Source organism: Denticeps clupeoides, chromosome 5, assembly GCF_900700375.1.
Source record: "Denticeps clupeoides chromosome 5, fDenClu1.1, whole genome shotgun sequence".
NCBI classification, from domain to species: Eukaryota; Metazoa; Chordata; class Actinopteri; order Clupeiformes; family Denticipitidae; genus Denticeps; species Denticeps clupeoides.
In genome coordinates, this window is record NC_041711.1 from 13,807,055 (window position 1) to 13,826,937 (window position 19,883).

At 44.1% G+C, this 19,883-nt stretch overlaps 1 protein-coding gene across 2 annotated transcripts; it reads left to right on the forward strand.

The window, feature by feature from the left end:
- Positions 1-234: 234 nt before the first annotated feature.
- On the forward strand, positions 235-17,594 carry rragca (Ras-related GTP binding Ca). 2 transcript variants are annotated; one of them, XM_028982000.1, is made up of 7 exons: positions 235-634; positions 2,266-2,469; positions 3,998-4,197; positions 7,715-7,829; positions 7,919-8,061; positions 8,142-8,290; positions 17,001-17,594. In XM_028982000.1, the coding sequence occupies exons 1-7, from the start codon at positions 455-457 to the stop codon at positions 17,246-17,248; spliced, it is 1,239 nt and encodes a 412-aa protein (XP_028837833.1). In that variant the 5' UTR covers positions 235-454; the 3' UTR covers positions 17,249-17,594. The 2 variants fall into 2 exon arrangements, with proteins under 2 accessions (XP_028837833.1, XP_028837834.1); XM_028982001.1 differs by lacking the exon at positions 17,001-17,594 and adding an exon at positions 9,378-10,360.
- Positions 17,595-19,883: the final 2,289 nt, after the last annotated feature.

Genomic DNA, 19,883 nt, shown 5'->3' on the forward strand with positions numbered 1-19,883 from the left:
TGTTACGACAAAAATTGCTCGTACATTCAGTAAAATGATTCAGCAAAACCCCGAAATCCCGAAGTTCAGGTGAAAGGTCAGCAAACAAGCGTGTGCGCGCCAGTCCACGAGTCAGGTGACTCCGAAACATATGACTTGGGATGACCCACCCAGCAACTTCAACAGTCCAAGTGACTGACGGCCGCGGTGGCCAATCAGCGCCCGGTCACGGTGCTGCGCGCCCAATCGCAGGCGGGGGTGGGACCAGCGCTAGCTTTCATCTCAGAGGAGAAGCAGCGGAGACTCCTGGACTGGAAGGAGGAGAGGAGTTCTCCCTTTCCTCCATCGGCGCGGCTACGTCCCCTTCGTTTGCCTCCCGTGTCGCCTCGACGGGATTGTGGGGTTCGCCGGGAGCTCTGAATATTCCCGACTAGGCGCTGCGTGAAGGGGCGGGGGCGGCAGTCGTCGGGTCAAAATGTCGATCCAGTACGACGAGCCGCTGGCGGACAGCTACGGGGTGGCGGACTCGTTCACCAAAACTTTTGACTACGGGGAGGACGAGGCCGATATCGAGGACTGCCCGGCTCCCTCCGACAGCAAGCCGAGGATTCTGTTGATGGGTCTCCGGAGGAGCGGCAAGTCATCCATACAGAAGGTGAGAAGGGAGGCGGAGCGGCGCAGCTACGCGCACGATCCATCATTTTTAAATACAGCGATTAAAATAAGAATTCAAAACCATCACGCACCGCACACCTGACGCCCGGCGTGGACTCTCTGGCCAATCATTTACAGGACAGGGGACAGGGGACCAGCCACCTCCACTTCATTTTACCAAATAGAATCTTTTATTTATTTATTTATTTAATTCCTTGATCGATTACACAGTTCCCCCCCCCCCAGCAGCCATGTGTCACTGTGGGAGTGTGTAAGGGACAATACTACTGCAGCAGAAGAAAAGAATCCAACTTAATCTACGGCCCATCAAATAAGTTTTGTGTTTTAAGATATTTAGTAGTGATTAAAAAGCAGGTATCTCCACCACAGGTCCATTCCTGTCAGGATGGGTTCCGATGAATAATTTAAATCATGTTTCCTTTTTTATTTTTCGAATCCCTGGCAAATGACAATGACGCGCTCTCATAAAATATTCAAAGTCACTTTTGCTGCTCGTACAGAATAGAAAGTGTTTTCATTTTGCGCAGAGCCTTAATCCTGAGGGCCTTGAATTAAAAGCCTAAAACCCTTCCCGTCCTGTACCGTATTTTCCATGCCTGAGCAGCTCAGCAGGATGGTGACGTTTTGGAACCTTGTGATTTGGCTTTTGATATATTCCTGTATGCCCATTTTATTTAGATTGTTAATGACCATAAAGTGGTGGGTATTTGTGCCATTATTATTATCAGAACTATATATACAAATACATATATTTGAAAATGATAATGTAACTCCACTGAAAAAAGTCATTTAGACAATTTAAAAGCAAAACAGAAATTGCACATATGTTAATAACATAAAAATAAAAAGATTATTCTGATTTGACATTTTCTCACACATCTCACTTTAATACATTAGAACATGCAGAATACAGAAACCCTTTCTGCTGATACTGATTAAAAAAGGTCAAAATATATGTAATTATTAGGAAATACTTGTCAACACTAATGACAAACAATTCCATATTAACACACTTTCTCCAAATTAAACATGTCAATCATGAATGTGTGTATGATGTATGTGTACATTTACAATGGCTACAGGGAGAAAAATGACGCTTATGTGTTTTCATATATGCGTACGTGTCATACATGTTATAAAGGGAATCAATACAAAACCATAATTAGATGCATGCGGGCCTAACGGTTAACGTAACAGACTTGTAACGGAAGGCTGTGGGTCCGAGTCCCGATCCTCCAAGGTGTCACTGAGCAAAGCACTGTCCCCATACACTGCTCCCCGGGCACCTCTCATGGCTGCCCACTGCTCACCAATGGTTAAAAGCAGAGGACACGTTTCGTTGTGTCACCGTGTGCTGTGCTGCAGTGTTTCACAATAACAATCACTTCACTCTCACTTCTCTTATCAGACGCCCTTATCCGGAGCAACTTACAATCAGTAGTTGCAGGGACAGTCACCCTGGAGACACTCCGGGTTAAGTGTCTTGCTAAGTGACACAATGGTAGTAAGTGGAGTTTGAACCTGGGTCTGCTGGTTCATTGGCAAGTGTGTCACCCACTAGGCTACTGCAGAAAAGTTAAAGCTTGGCTAAGACCTTCTTCTCCTGTCCAGGTGGTGTTTCACAAGATGTCACCCAATGAGACACTGTTCCTTGAGAGCACCAACAAGATTTACAAGGACGACATCTCCAGCAGCTCCTTTGTCAATTTCCAGATCTGGGACTTTCCAGGCCAAGTGGATTTTTTTGACCCCACCTTTGACTATGAGATGATCTTCAGAGGGACAGGCGCCTTGATATTCGTCATTGATGCTCAGGTAAAGAGGAATCTCTGTCCAGGCTGAGATGCGTAACTATGGTAGAAAATTCCATTCCTGTGCTAACTGTCATGTTATTTGCAACACTGTTTAGTAATAACAAAATCCACATCTGTAGAATGGGTAGGATTACTATAAAAGGCATGTTACCTCGACGCACAAATTACGTTGGCCAAGCACTCTGCAGTGAGCTCTTGGTGTCCTCTTGGGTCTTTCAAAAAGTCAAGCATAGACAGTTCCACTGTCTAGAATCCTACTAAATACTAAGTGTCCTTCAGACGTTTTCTCTAGTGGTTTAAAATGACACCAGTGTTTACGCCTATCTTGTCATGAAATTCAGTATTTTATTTATTCCCATGCAGCAATTTGACCCTTAATACCAGTAAGACTTTCAACCTGCATTATTCATTCCCTTATATATTATGGCCTAGTATATTGCTAATAATCCTGATTGTGATGTTGAATGTGTGACATTGCTGTACGAATTGCTTCTCTGAACAAACCGTGGGAATATTTTAGATGGATCGATGCTTTATTCATCCCAGAGGATGAAAGTCAGTGTTCATAAGTTTAAACTTGCGATTAGACAAGCGTGCAGTGTACACTTACTTTAAAGCAGGCTGCAGTGAGCTCTTTTCAATTCACACGTAAGGTTTTTGCTTTTAAAAGTTACCACCGGTTCCATTCGGGAATATTTTCTGTGCAGTGAAGTGGCTTCAGTTCTGAAAACAACATGCCAGAACAGTCCTTAATCCTCTTTCACAGAATTAGTCCTTTTGTGAGAATAAAACTCTTCACTTTAGAGAGAATTAGAGTAACCCTGTACCTCTTATTTTTAGAGGATTTGTAAATTCCTTCAGGAATTTTTTTTTGTGCTGCAGGTGTCTAAGATATATGATCTGACATTTAATACTTGAGGCTAGTCTGTGTCATTGATGGATCAGGACATGTACTTTACCTGAACTCAGTCATCAGCTCCGATAAATGGCCATCGTGAATGATTACATGATGAAGCAATCAAGTAAATAAGGGTTAACTTTTCTCAAACAAAACCATCTATTACAAAGCATTTGTTTTTTGGACAGTTTTGCTTTTCCATTGGAATGCTTTTTTTTTTTTTTTTTTTTGGTGTTGAAACAGTGAAATTTTACTTTTCAGGTTAGCTTGATCACACAATTTATCATGAATAAACCATTGGTCACCACAATAACTGTTTCTCACCGGATAATGGAGATATTGAAGGTTAGATGACTGTGATGCAATACATACTGCTGTCTGCCTTTGCATAGAATTCCATTGAACATATCAGCTGAAGGAATCTTCTATGCCCTAAGGCGAACAATTGATTCGGCCAAAGTTTTATGCCGGATACACATCCTACCTATGAATAATATACATCTAATAATATACAACTTCTGTTGCTACAGAAAATAAACTGTTCACCAGATGCTCTCTTGGCTTGGGGGGGTGAAGGGAGCTATTTTGTGTGTGACTTTTTCTGAAAGTGTGTGACCTGTTCTCCATACAGGACGACTACGTTGAGGCCCTGGGCAGACTTCACCTCACAGTCTCCCGGGCGTACAGGGTCAACCCTGACATCAACTTTGAGGTGTTCATCCACAAGGTGGACGGTCTCTCTGACGACCACAAGATCGAGACTCAGAGGGACATCCACCAGAGAGCCAACGACGACCTCACTGACGCTAGTCTGGAAAAACTTCATCTCAGGTCAGTGGTGCTTTTATTCCTGCCCACTTCTAGCTCAGTACCTGAAGTTGCACATGCTTGGGCTTCTCCTTGGTTTTACAGCGAATGCTTGAGGTCAATTAAATTTGGTAGAAGCTATGGTTCTCCATTACAAAGACAAAGTGATCTTTGCACTTTTGATTATGCGACCTTCCTTGAGGGTGACAAACTCCTCTCCTCTCCTTTTGCTTTGTTGTATGATTATCAGAAGTGCATAGAAAAAAAACAACTGAACCATCTGAACTCTGGAGACTGGTGTCCAAGGCCAGTTGTCTCATAAAGATCTGTCAGATCTACAGGGTGGTAGTAGCCTACCATTGTGTCCCTGAGCAAGACACTTAACCTTAAGTTGCTCCAGGGGGGGGACTGTCCCTGTAACTACTGATTGTAAGTCGCTCTGGATAAGGGCGTCTGATAAATGCTGTAAATGTAAAAGTAGTTAGCTGTGGAACTTGAGCCCAAAATCCAAATTAAGGAATTGTGGATTATTCCTATTGAACAGTATTAATATCTATGTAATATCCACCCAGCTGAACCACAGCTGCACTACCATACCAAACAATTATTTGGTGTATTAACAAGGCATCAAATGGGTGAAAACCAGTCATTGTTCATGTTGCAAATGTTAGTGATGGAATACCTGCACATGTGAAGAGAGGAACCCAAGTCTGTCACTTTAAAAGTTTCATTCAGTATAACAAAACCCATTTGAATAATATTAGTACAGCTGAATATTTCACTGATTAAAGAAGCATTAAAACTGGCCAAATTCACACTAGTACAGTATCTGGTGCAACATTCTCCCGCTTTGATTCTACTGGTCGTGCAAAAATAAGTCACGGCACGCAGCGGACAAAGTTCAACAAATTGAAGCATGGGGTTTCACACTGTGCAGCGTGAAACTCGAAGCGGCGCTGTACTCAGATCAGGCTGCCACAGTCACCACATGGCATTACTTTTTAACAAGAATTTTTAAACCGCCACCGCCAAAACTCGATTTTGTTCTGCGCTGCATTGATGCAGAATCGCCAAGGTCTGCATCGCGATGCGTCGATTATACACTTAATTTTAACACCCCTAGTGTGAGGGGACAACTAAGACCTACAGTACAGGCCAAACATTTGGACACACCTTCTCACTCAATGTGTTTTCTTTGTTTTCATGATCATTTACATTGGTAGATTCTCACTGAAGGCATCAAAACTATGAATAAACACATGTGGAGTTACGTACTTAACAAAAAGTGGAGACCTGACCTCCACAGTCACCGGACCTGAACCCAGTCGAGATGGTTTGGGGTGAGCTGGACCGCAGAGTGAAGGCAAAGTGGCCAACAAGTACTAAACACCTCTGGGAACTCCTGCAAGACTGTTGGAAAACCATTTCAGGTGACGACCTCTTGAAGCTCATCGAGAGAATGCCAAGAGTGTGCAAAGCAGTAATCAGAGCAAAGGGTGGCTAATTTGAGGAAACTAGAATATAAAACATGTTTTCACTTATTTCACCTTTTTTTGTTAAGCACATAACTCCACATGTGTTCATTCATAGTTTTGATGCCTTCAGTGAGAATCTACCAATGTAAATTGTTATGAAATAAAGAAAACACATTGAATGAGAAGGTGTCCAAACTTTTGGCCTGTACTGTATATAAAAGCAAAAAAAACCATAACATAATAGGGGACCTTTAAGAAATAAGATTCGTACCACGTTTGATTCTCTTTTCATTTTTATAAAGGACGTATCTTCTGCCTTTTGTTGTACTGGCCTTGTTTCACTTTAACACGAAAATGCCAAAGCGGCCTGGTTACAGCAGCACAGACGGGCATGTCAGGGGCCTGCTGACGAGAAGCAGTGTTACTGGCTGGCGTTCCTCCACGCTCCCTCACATACTCCACTCTGCGGTGTTACATTCTCCCGAGGCCGCTTACGAGGGGCAGACAGGGCTCGAAATTTACACGCCGTTGGCTCAGTCGTTTGATATTACGATGCACATTGGTGCTTAATGTGTCACTGAGCACTTTATGGCGCGCTCTTTAGTCCATCTGTTTATCACACACCCGCTACTGTACTGGGCACACAGCTTCGGGTCAGAATTTAGGTGGGACTGCTGCCTGGAATTTACTTGTGCTCCCGCCGTGGCTTTTAAGGACTTGTATTTGTTGCAGAACCTGTTATTATGGTCTGCTTTTGTGAAGACATACTTCTGAATTCTTGAGCTTCCGCTTTAACAGAGGACGAGGGGCAGCACCTTGTGTGCAGACAGATGTTCGGTGGTAGAACCACTGGCCTTTGTCAAACCAGTTTAACCAATAATTCAAGAGTCCTGATGAAGAAACCTTTTGATTGCAACTTTTCTACATGGTTAACTGTGGTGGCTGACAAGTGCAAATCAAATGAACATTTAATAAATTCCATCGACAGCATGCGAAAACACTTCTACCAACCACTGAAGCAGCAAATCAGATCAGAAGGCCAGAGGTGCGCGTTGTCAATCAAACTGAAGTAAACGGAACCTGATCATTTTAGCCTACTGGCCTGCTTTTGTGGTTCCTGTGGCAAGCGTTCAGATTTGAGTGACCAGACGTCCTCTTTGCGCCCAGCTTGGTTTTTGTGCTGCCTATACATTTAAAGTGAAGTGATTGTCACATGTGATACACAGCAGCACAGCACACGATGCACACAGCGAAATTTGTCCTCTGCATTTAACCCTTCACCCTGAGTGAGCAGTGGGCGGCCATGACAGGCGCCCGGGGAGCAGTGTGTGGGGATGGTGCTTTGCTCAGTGGTACCTCAGTGGCACCTTGGCAGATCGGGATTCAAACCGGCAACCTTCTGATTACGGGGCCGCTTCCTTAACCGCTAGGCCACCATTAATTACGTCACGGGCGTCCTGCGCTCTGATTCACTTCCACTCATGCTAGTAGATCGGTTGTTGGTTGCTGCTGCTGAAAGCTCGTTCACATTTCATTCAATTTAAATATCACATCCCCGACTAAAATCTCAAATCTGGTCCCCCAAGGTTCCCACAAAACATCTTGCACTTTCGGTCTGACGCACCTACTTTTTCCAGTTATGATTTGTTGCTTGTAAGTTTGTTTCGCTGATGGGTAAAAGTGTTTTTCATGTTCATTTGTTTTGCACTTTTCAGCCACCATTTATTAAAAAAAAAAAAAAAAACTCAACGAGGTGGCTTCATCTAGTGGTGATTTCTTTCATGTCACGAAACACCAAGAACCTTTGCAATATAGATAATTATGGGTTTTGTGATCACTATAGTGTTCTTGTTGTGGCAGGTGTGTGTATTTGAGCAGTGAAGTGTCATTGTTCTGTTCCCAAGTTAAGGACCTTGTCCCCCCTACTCCATACCTCTGGCTCTGTTAAACTGCATTTGGATGGGAATAACTGCAGGATTTTTCCCATTTTCCCCATTGTGCTCCAATCAGATGTTCATACGTGCAGAAGCTCCACCTCATATCTGCTTTTTATTTTTATTTTATAGCTTTTATCTCACGAGTATCTACGACCACTCGATATTTGAGGCCTTCAGTAAAGTGGTGCAGAAGTTAATTCCCCAGCTTCCTACACTGGAGAACCTTCTGAACATCTTCATATCAGTACGTTGCCAGCTTAGACGGCTGCTTGTTTAGTGGAGCTCTCTCCAGCGTAAGGTACATATTCCTCTTTCCGTGCTGTGCACTGCCAGAATTCCGGGATTGAGAAGGCCTTCCTGTTCGACGTGGTCAGCAAGATTTACATCGCCACGGACAGTTCCCCCGTGGACATGCAGTCGTACGAGCTGTGCTGCGACATGATCGATGTGGTGATTGATGTCTCCTGCATCTACGGGTGAGTTTTTCTGCTATTGTGAACCCCCTGTGTTAAAGATGAGCATTCTGTAAATTCTGTGTTTGTGTCTGGTACCCCAGTCTGAAGGAGGACGGGAGTGGGATTGCGTACGATAAAGAGTCCATGGCCATCATCAAGCTGAACAACACCACAGTCCTGTACCTGAAGGAGGTCACCAAGTTCCTGGCGCTCGTGTGCATCCTCAGGGAGGAGAGCTTTGAACGCAAAGGTACACGCCCGTAAACGATTCGATTCAAATTCAAATCAAATCAAATTTTATTTGTCACATACACAGTTATACACGGTATGATGTGCAGTGAAATGCTTTCTGCAACTGCTACAGACCACAGTATTGCAAATGTTGCAAGTAAACAGTGAACCAATATGCAAATATTGCAAACATAACCAAGTATTACACTTTTACGTCTTTAACATAAAATATGTGTAACTGGTAGGGTGAAGGTGTGCAAGTGAGTTACAGTTTTTTACAATGTTTAAGAAAGAAGAAAGAGCCATAAAAGAAAGAGCAGTAAGGACCTAAAAAGCGCAGAGTCATTTTGTGCAAAGTCATTTTGTGCAAAGTCATTTTGTGCAAAGTGATTTTGTGCAAAGTGATTTTGTGCAAAGTGATTTTGTGCAAAGTGATTTTGTGCAAAGTGATTTTGTGCAAAGTGATTATGTGCAAAAGAGTCCGGAGTGATTGGAGGTGAAAGTGCTGGAGTTCTATGTACTGTTGTTGAGAGCTTGGACAGCCTGCGGGAAGAAGCTCCTCCTCATTCTCTCTGTGTTGGACTTCAGGGAGCGAAAGCGCTTCCCTGATCGCAGCAGAGAGAAGAGTCCATTGTTGGGGTGGGTGAGGTCCTTCACTATCTTCCTGGCCCTGGTGCAGCACCGTTTGCTGTAGATTCGGCTATCGATGGACCCCAGCAATTTTTCTACATTACTTTCCACATTGCGTTTTCAAATAAGTCCGTGAGATGAGAGATAAGGTTCACACGGACATCTGATACAGGCGTTTTTCTGGGGTCCGTGGCGTCAGGTGAGTGCCAACTGAACGCTGACCGGTTTTCTGTTACAAAGTGCAGCAGAAACCCGTATTTCGATTTTGGACGTCCATGTGGACGAGGCTGAACTATTGTATTACAAAAAAACAGTGGGGCCGTTGTGGCTTAGCGGTTAATCAGAAGGTTTCTGCCAAGGTGCCACCGAGCAAAGCAAAGTTTCCTCACTCCTGCTAGGTGGCAGGCCCGTCATGAAATTTTTGTTTACTGAACCTCGGTTTTTTGGGGTGTCCCCCGTGGTCTTTCTGTTTGCAGGACTCATAGACTACAACTTCCACTGTTTCCGGAAGGCCATCCACGAGGTGTTCGAGGTGGGCATGTCGAGCAGCAGGCTGGGCTCTCAGACGGCTGGCACCCCTTGCTTGATGAAGGGCGTGGCTCTCAATGGCACACCACGCAGCACTGTGTAGGGCAGAGCTGGAATGGAGAAGAGTATAAAATGAAATCGCCGCTGTTGCCGCTCTGTTGGACTGATTGCTGCAGATTACATTTGACAGAGCCAGGATTGGACAGTGAAGGCAACGCATCACAGCGGAAGGGGAGGAGCTTGTATGCATGCTTGCAGACACAAAGCCTCCCTCACCAACCCTGGAGAAGATTTAGTCGCTGTAAATATTTATTTTTGTTATTTAATATAATTTTCCTGCTGCTATTACACTGATAAAAAATTGAATTGGTTGAATTTGTACGCTGGCTAGTAACTACTCAAGGCCCAGCCTGCACAGTAACACATTTGAGCCTTATGTAGAAGGGGTCTGCTGTCTTGGCTTGCTTTTTTGCAAGCTTTCTTACGTAATTACTTCTCACTTTAAAAGATTCTCCACCCCACATACTTTAGTTTGAAAAGGGATTATGTGTGTGTGTGTGTGCGTGTGTGTGTCTGATCATTTGGAATGGAATCATTGGTTAAAATGGTGCTTTTCATGTACTGGTTAAGGACCAAAGCCCAAAGCTGCTGTGACACCTCGATTTAAATTGTCTTTATTACGTAAGGGGCGCTTGCATAGTCCCTCAATTTACAGAAGACATTTAGCGGTTCTACTTCAATATTTGCAAGTATGTTTGTGAGCTCTGTGATGTTTGACATACTGTAATGAACGTTTATATCAGTATGGGAGTTTTTTTTTTTTTTTTGGGACATTCTGCTCTGGGTCAAGGCTTGGTTTTCAGTTAACCCAGAATGCATCAGGTTAAGAGATCCTTAAAAAAAGAAAAACAATAAAAGTCCTTTGGAATCACTGTGAGTTGCTTTGTTACATATGAAGGTGTTCAGAGTGTCTGTGGTCATTTACGTCATTGAGCTGATTTTGTATGAAAGATCTGAAATCAGTTTAACCTTTCAGGCAATTATGTACTTCGTTCCTGGATTTGGACTGAAGCTTCGTCTGTCCAATTACCTTCCTGTTGCCGTGGCCATCAGTTGTCACCTTTCATTTTTCCTTCATGCGACCTCACATGAGCTTCAGGTTGATTGCTTTGCTGTAGTGGAATGCAACAGTTCCAAAGCTAAATTACAATAAATCCTATTAGAATGAATGCAGCAGCATTGTGTTGTGGGATGGGAAATGCACTCACCCATTTAATGGATAATTCCTGAAATTCCCTTGTTTGCTTCATGTCTGTGGTCATGCTTTTCTGTTATTCTTGCTATTGTAAAAAATGCCAAAATGAGCACATTTTAACTCACTTGAAAAATTTAAACTCATTTGTTGATAATATGGTGCCGTAAATTTACTTGAAATGAAGAAGTTTGTTTCCCAAACCACTAGATGGCGCCGTTTACTTTAATTTCCGACAACTGCTTACAGCCAGGGTCGAGTTTGCATAAATTCGACTTTTAATTTAAACGATCTTCAACATGGTTTAATTTTTCTGAGCAGTTCTGTGTTATTATTTGAGTTAGGCTGGACTACACACTGTTCTAATGGTTTATTTCTATAGACCGAGCTCTGAACCCTTTAATTTCCTATAATTATCAGTAATTAATGTCATAGGTGAAGAATTTAACCCACTTAACCCTTTTCTCATACATATTGCCTGTTGCTAATGTTTGTGACGTGGTAAATCACGTCTCAGACTGTGCTGTGCAAGTTTTGAAGCGAATGAAGTGTGTCTTATCTACGCAACAGTGACTTATAAAATCCACAAGTACTAATGATTAGAAAGTGGATGTAGAAATGTGCTAGAAGAACTGCTCCCAACTCTGAACTAATGAATGATCGGCTGCAAGCGAGTCTTCGAATGGAGAACAATGTTGTATTGCAGTTAAGAGAACAACAGGAGAACAGAGTCTCTTTTTCTACACACATCATGCTACTGTTTCACGAAATTCTGCAATAAACTATTCAGGTAAGTACTGATTTACTTAACGTCTGACAGGGTTTTTGTTATGTTAACAAAATAGCTTGCAGCTTAGATAAACCGTGCTTTTTGCACACTGTTGTGTAGTTAAATAAGTTCAAAAATCAATGGTTTAAGAACTGAAGAAAGCCATCTTAATGACTTAACAAATAGGACGATTCTCTACACGCAAGTTAATTTATCCCCATAACTAGTGGTCAGAACTATGAACAAGTGCACCATGTATGTAGTTCTTGTCGTGCCTTACTACTAGGTAGTTCAATATAAAGTTATGACAAAAGCCATACAAGCAGTTTAAAAACTTGCCATGTGATGCACGGGACCAGAATCCTAGTCTCACTTGTTACAATAAACTTCTACAATAAAAATCTGTGAAGTCTACAAACATTCAGACAGAACTATTGCATCAAATGTTTCAGTGTATAATGGGTGGCAAAACTGTGCAAAACTTAAATAAAATAATGTTTATGCAAAACCAATATATGCAACTAAAACGACCAAGATGGTGTGATGGCGGGACGTGATGCACAATGTCACTGGTCTAAAAGCTACAGGAGCGCTGTTAAATGTAACATATGATAGCTGGTACGGTGCGTTGTAGGAATATTTTAATTAAGCCTGGTGCACTATTCAATATAACATGTATAAACTAAACTTGGTATGTCTGGCTTATCATAATAATTTGCTTTGAACTTTAGTAAAAAAATTACATCGCGACAGGTAAGACTGTTTCAAACGTCTGCAAAACCTTAACATTTTTTGAAGACATTGAAATTAAATGATGTTCCACATATATCTGTGTACTCATTTTAAATATTAGGACAAGTAAAAGTGCGAATATTACAGAATTATGTTTAGCATTTAGGTTTCATTTACCAGATAATCGCCCAATAGGTTTAAATGTAAGGCATTGGCAGCCTGGTAGCTCCTCCTCTCGCGAGATTTGGCACCGCCCGTTGCGCGCTGCTGAACAGGTTTCAGGGCAGAAAAGTTCCTTCTTCTCGGATACGCGAGAACTCTTCCCCACATCTGGAAGCGCTGCAGCTGCGCCACACGGACGTGGAGATGAAGGTGGGGAATGGAGTGAAGTCGGGATGCCTGCAGAAACGTGCCTCCCAGCTACTGTCACGACTCATTATGTGGCATACAATTTACACGCAATAAAACAGTGACGGCGTTTTCTTTCCTTTCCTTTTCTTTTTTTTTTTTTTTTTTACACTTCATTAGGACACTAATTTCTTGCAAAAAATCCCCACATTAATCCTGTAAATGGCTCCCTGCCGTTTTACATTTCCACGGCGTGATGAGCCGAGATGGAGTGGATTTTCGTGGGTTTACATCCACAATGTTGGCATTGGGAGGTTTGGATGGCCAGATAAAAAGGGACTAACGATGAAAATACTGCCGATAAAAACGTGTAAGATGAACACTGGGGCTTGCTGGTTGGCGACTGGTCTTACAAACATCAGTCATAAAAGTGGCCAAAAGACAAGCAAAGAAAACGAGAAGAAGACGTTATTCTGCTTTAATGCATTGCAAGATTGATGTTAATCAACGTTTGTTGACTCACACAAGTTTTCCAGGGCGACCTGGAGAAGAGGTCAAGAGGTGAAAGGTGACATTTTCATCCATCAAAAAGGACAGGACAAATGTTATTGGTGTAATAATAACACTATTACACCTACTGTGTTATCATATATGGTGGGCTGCCGGCCGCTAGATGGCGCCATCGTCCGGCCGTTTCCAGAGTCGTGCCTGGCCAGCATGCAAATGAAATGTTAACATCACACAGTGGCACAATGAGAGGGAAATCAGCATGATGTACAACTGTAATTTGGCGCCGTAGCGGCCCCAGAAATTGCCTTGCTTTATCAAAACCCATGCCACTCCACACCCCTCAGCTAATGACGGTACTCTGTAAAATAATGAAATAAAGCCGTCGATAAACCAATGTGTGTGATGTCGTTTAGAGTTACTAACAAATTGCGTTCACGAGTTTTTATTCATCTATTATGTAGAATCTTGTTTCGGTTTATTCAGTAGAGTCACTTGGGAGTGTCAGTAAGGGTGCTGGGTTAAATGCAGCAGACACATTTCCGTGTGTGTGTCATGTGCTGTGCTATGCTGTGTATCACAAGGACAAAAATAGTCACAAAAAACAAGTAATCTAAGATGACTTTTTACATGGAAATTCATGGAAATTCTCAGTTCTTGGTGTTGCAATTAAAACCCACACCCACAACAGAATAGGATTTGAGCATGAAAATAAAAGCAGGATTAATGTGTTCCCAACAAAAGCTGCAGTAAATAAATTATAGAAATACATTCCAGCAGTAAATAAAATCTATCTATAAATTCTAGTTTATCAGATATCAGAATATTTCATAAAATTAATCATTATCATGAATTCAATAAGGAGCAAGAGAGACATGATGTGCACCTTCTTCTTCAAAAAAATTACTATAAACAGGAATTATTTATGGACATTCACAGATATGTTGAATATGAATGCTATTTCTGTATTAATAAGAAATCAATCAAGGCTAGAACACCCCAAAGTTGTGGTGTGTGTGTGAGAGAGAGGGAGAGAGAGAGATAGAGAGCGCAAGATGGGCAGAAGTGTATCTGTTTTTTATGTGGTCAGTCAGTAGAGCGTGCAGCGTGGTTGCATCCATCCATCCATCCAGCCGCTACCTAATGGGTAGAGGACAGGGCCTGACAAAAGGAGCAGCGACAGCAGCCATTATCTCAGCGCTATGCAGATCAAGCACATCAGACTGGACACACACACACACACACACACACACACACACAGTTTAGGAGGACGAGTTGAATGCTCACTCAGTGTGTGTATTTAAAGTTTATGGAGAACAATTGGATAATCGTGGCCTTCGGGATGTCCTGTTAACCTTGTCTGATCCCGTGTGTGTGTGTGTGTGTGTGTGTGTGTGTGTGTGTGAAGACAGGAGTGCTCTTTAGTTACGCTAACATGCTCCACAGGACTCATCCCACATTCGCAGGGATCATGAAAAACATATTGCATGCTTTCCTGCCTTCATCTGCCAGGATTTTCCTAATGCCCTGTTTTCCCTTTGCCGAGAACCTTCCGGCCACTTGGATCACCAAACCAGAGAGGCTGTGTGGTGCTGTGCCAGGGGAGCACAGTGTCATTAGGCAGCATATTTTAGCCATGAGAAATGCGAGTGTTGCGCAGTGCGGCGTGGCGGAGCGCGGTGTGATGCACTACAGCGATGGGTCCTGACACTGGATTGTCACCCCTCAAGTCATTTGCCAGCCTGAGCCGAGACGTGTGTGCGCTTGAGCATCGGACTGGAAAAAGATAGAGAGGAGCCAAGAGTGATGGCAGAGAAACGGAAACATGGTGCAGCACATTTCTCTCTTTTTCACTCGTCCGATGATCTGACAAAAAAAAAAAAGGAGGTGCAACAACATGGAATTTTTGCACCAGTTCAGCTGTATTTGGGTCCTTAAGCATGAATGTATCATTACGCTTTAAGTTTTCAAAGAGAAAAAGTAAAAGTTAATACAATAAAGTATTGTTCCATATTTTATGAATGCTATAATGTCACTGGTACACACTCATTTCTCTTGAACTGTCTCCTGCGACTGCAGCTTTAAGCAGAAGAAGGTGAGGGCACGAGGAGTTTGGTCGGGTGATGGGTGTTGTCAGGTCCGTCCGCCGGGCTTTAATCCCACTGCGGTGGGAGTTGTGTGCCAGGTTTGAAGTCTAATGGGCTGCCTCGGAGGCAGCCTGGACTTTGATGGAGGTGCCTGTAAGGCAGCGGCGCGGCCAGTGGAGGTGTGATGCGCGGCGAGTGGAGTCATGAATATTCACCGCGCCGGCAGGATTCGCATGTTTCTCACTCTTCCTCTGGCCTGTGTGACTGCAGTTGAAAATAAGAGTCGAAAACAGGCTTTAATTGGGTTCCAGGTCTCTTGCCGGGTGTCTTCACATCTCATTTGAGGAAATGTTTGTATGTTGTTCATGTGCTGCGTGTGAGTTAAAAAGTGTGAAGGTGTTAAGGGACTTTGTGTTACTGTTTCTTTTCTACTTATATCTTAGTGGGGACCAAATGAATGGAGCGTCATAGGAAAAACGTGACATTTTTTAAAGTAGGGGCATTTTACTGGTCCACAACTGGGAAAACAAAATTATGAAACAAACAGCTTTTTTTCCCCCACCATGTTGTCATTTTTGGAGCCAGTTGGTGCTTCTTGCCCTCCATTGTTGAAAGTAAATCCTGTACAGGGTGACGAGGTGGTGTCATGCTTGATTGGAATGAGATCTGGAGTCCACAGCTCAACTTGTGCTTCTTTAAACCATTCCTGAACCATTTTTGCGCTGTGGCAGTGTTAAAGAGGGGGCTGCCCTACCTGGGAATAGAGTTTCCAAGGTAGGTGAAACACTTTTTAAGATTAGGATTAAGGTTTTGGTAGTATAGTCTGTGGTTATGAGTAGTTATGCACCTTTAAAAAAGCAGAAAATTAGCCTGAAATAAAAATATTTACATTCATTTTTTTTTTTTCGGCCACATGGAGATAAGTGTGTTGCTGAGGCACACAATGGTAGTGTATGGGATTTAAACATACGAGGCAGGCATATTATATCATTACTTCCATCTGCTGGCACATAATCCGCATTATCTGCAAATACTGATGCATTTATACGTTTTTACAGTTATCCTATAATTTTCTTCCACTAGAGAAATGCTAATATATTATCCAAAATCTAAACAGTTCCACACACATGTGCATACATGCACGGTCGTTGAAGTCAGTTTACGCACACGGGGACACAAAACGACAACTGACCAACATTCTCCCACAATTCACCACTCTCACCCGTCTCAGAAGGCTGATATTGTGTAGCAGGTGTGCTGAAGTAGAGAGTTTGCAGGGGCGTGGTCGTTGTCAAGTGCAGCCGTGATTGACAGCAGACACATAAGGCCACCGAATGTCTCTCTCGTCTCTGTCTCTCACGCTTTGATATAAAATGTCTCTCCTGCTTCTTTCTTTTTTTTGTCTCGTTCTGTGTGAATTTAGCTAAAGTTTTTGTTCATCCACAATGTCAAGTTGTGACCTTGTCTGGTGGAGTTTCTTGCGTCTGGAGCCCCGGCGCTGTTTTTGTCTGTCAAGTGCGATCAGAGCGTGGAGCCCACACCTGTGGTGGTGCAGTCCTCTTTACCGCGTTAAAACGTCCCCGACCCCGAACCAAATCGGACAGGACAGGCACCTCTGGCGAACCGCCTCTCAGGCCTCACCCCCAACCCCCTGGCCCTCTCTCTCTCTCTCTCTCTCTCTCACCCACACTTATTCTCCCGCTGCCATGTGGATACGTTAAATCCTAGATTATTTAATTCACAGTTGCATGAAAAACATCTGCTTACATACAGGATCACAGAATAAAAAAAAAAACACAGACACCCCCACTTCTGTTACTTGCCCCCCAGTTTTATTCTTTTTCTCTACCCTGTTTTTTTTTTTTTCTCTCCGCAGTGATTCATTGCATCCCTGAGGAGAAGCATCATGGCGGAGCCGTGGAGGAAGTTGCCATTACAGCCCTGATTCAACACAAGTCACAAAGCAAATTAAGGCCATTTGATTTCCTCCCCCAATCGTATATTGGATTTATGGAGGATTTATTCTGCCGTCGAGAAGCCTGTTTTTTTGGTTCTGTACGTTGGCTGCATCACTGCGGACTCACTCAGGCTCTAAAGAACATTGAATTGGGGGTCTTTCAGTAAAGAGGAACAGATTACTTAACGGGAACCGGGTCACAAAAAAGAGACCTGTGTTCTCCATTACATAATGGAGGACCTGAAATGTAGAAACCAATACGGTAAAAACCCTGTCAGTTATTATATCATATCTGTGTAACCCGCCAGAAGAACAGGAACCTGCGACAGGGTGTCACGAGACGAGCGTCTCTGTCTTCGCCATCTTCAGACAAAACCCGGACCGGTTTTCTTTTTCTTTTTTTGTGGGGGAGTGTAATTGGCAGCCAATTTGCATTTCTGTCTCTCTCCCTCCCGCAATTACGCCCAGTCTTCACAAAGTCACAGTGTCAAAAAAAAAAAAAAAAAAAAAAACCTCTAAGAAGCGCACGAGGGGGAAAGAGCGAGGCAGCGCGAGCAAGAACACAAAATGAAATTCAAGACGTACTTAATAAACTTGCAGGAAACACTCTCCGCCACGCCAAGCCAAAGACATGATGTGCACGCCTAAATACATGCCACACACCACTCTTTTTTTTATTTCGTGTTTTTTTTAAAGCAGCAGTTGCATTAAATATTCCTCCTGTGCAGCACTGTGAAAACAATGGAAATATTCGATTTTTCAAAATGCATTAAATGATCTGTTTGAAAATTTTACGAAGGGGGAAGAAAATAATGATAAACAGCAAGCGGTGTAGCAATAAAACACTCCGCAGCTCGATAAATCAATAGATTTGCCAGCGGTGTGACCTTCGGGCCCGGTCCGTGGCGGGACGCCGGAGACAGGCTGCTGGGTCGGCACTAATCTCCGAGGCTCCGATCCTGCGCCGGGCCCCGTCCGTGGGCCTGTTGTCAGGAACGATCCCATTTTCATTACTCACAAACTCAAAAGGAGGAGGTGAGGGGCTCGCCAGGCCACGGTGATAAATGTCCTCGCGGAGGAGGGACGCAGGCAGCGAGAGAGAAGGGGAAGGAGTCTTCTCTGCCCTGGCCCCTAGGTGGTGGAATGAACTTCCCCTCGAGGTCAGAACAGTATTTTCAAACGGCAGCTTAACACCTTCCTCTTTAGAGAATACTTGTAACTTTCTTATAGTCTGACCAGAACACAGACAACATAGAACATTATAATTTTCATTTACAGCATTTATCAGACGCCCTTTTCCAGAGCGACTCACAATCAGTAGTTACAGGGACAGTCCCCCCCTGGAGACACTCAGGGACACAATGGTAGTAAGTGGGGTTTGAACCTGGGTCTTCTGGTTCACAGGCGAGTGTTTTACCCACTAGGTTACTACCACCCTATTTTCACTGATGGAAACATGAATGAAGGCGTGTTGGATATTTACTGCGAGGGAGGTGGCCGGACAGGCACGCTGCCTGCGAACTTTGCGGAATGACAATGCGTCGGGGGAGAGGCGGAGCTCGGGGAATGCTGCTGTCCACCTGGCCCCTGCCCCTCATTAGAGTCCAGCCGGAGCCCCGTCCCGAATATTAATCCGGCGAAGGAGATGGGGGGGGTGGGAGCAGCTGCTGAACTGATCTGTTCCTGGCGCTGGGGGTGGCTGTTGGGGTGGGTGGGGTGACCCTGTAATGAGGTGAAGGGAGGTGTGTGGCTGCCCTTTTTCTTGGCTGAACACTGGCGGGTCGGGATCCTTCATTAGCCCGCGTCATGTGACACCGGAATATCACAGGGGCCGGCCATGCTAACGACGGACAGGCTTTAGATGGGTGGTGATCAAGTTCACTTCCGAACTGGGGGACGCAGTCCCGGGAAGGTGGGGTTGAGGGCAAAATACAATTAAAACGAAGCCGAGAGTCAAGGGGAGTGACCTGGGAGAAAGTGTGTATGTGTGACACATAATGAAAGGTTGAACTTTGGCTGGCCGGGGTGGCATACCAAATCATCTCACCCAGGGACAGGGAGAGCGGACGAGGCTGAGAGAGAGAGCGAGAGAGAGAGAGAGAGAGAAGAGGAGGGGGGGAGAGTCGGAGCGCGTGGTTGCCACAGGGGCTGAGTGACAGAAATTAATAATTAGTGACAATGATTGACAGCGCTCTCTCCATCTGAGGCCCTCCGCTGCCTCCGAGTGCTTGCCTCCGCCGGCGACCGCGGGCACAATGAGCTCCGGCGGGATTCTGGGAGACGGCTGTGATTGACAACTGCCTCCTGGAGAGATGGGGACAGCGAGCGTTGGGGGGGGGAGCTGCGGTGGGGAGCGATGGGGGAATCGGTCCGAGCGCATAAAGAAGCCCTGAGCCCCCCACCATCACCTCTAAACACCCAGACCATTATGAAATGCAGACAAACTACCCACACGAGAGAGAGGGGGAGAGAGAGGGGGGGAGAGGGAGAGAGGGAGAGAGAGAGAGGGGGGGGGGGGAGAGAGGGAGAGAGAGAAAACACTCTCTGCTGACCCGTCTTTGCATATTTTATATTTACACGATAAACTCCTGGCTGGTGCAACATATGTGTGTAAATAATCAAAAAACTGACTCGAAAAAGACAATTTTCAAGTTAACCGTCAAAGCCGTCACAACGTTGCGTCCCCTACTTTAATTCCATCACCATCACCATTTACTGTGACTGTCATCGTCCCAACTGGCCCACCGTCTACTGAGAGAACATGCTCCTGTCCTTTATCTTATCCACAGACGTTCCCTTGCA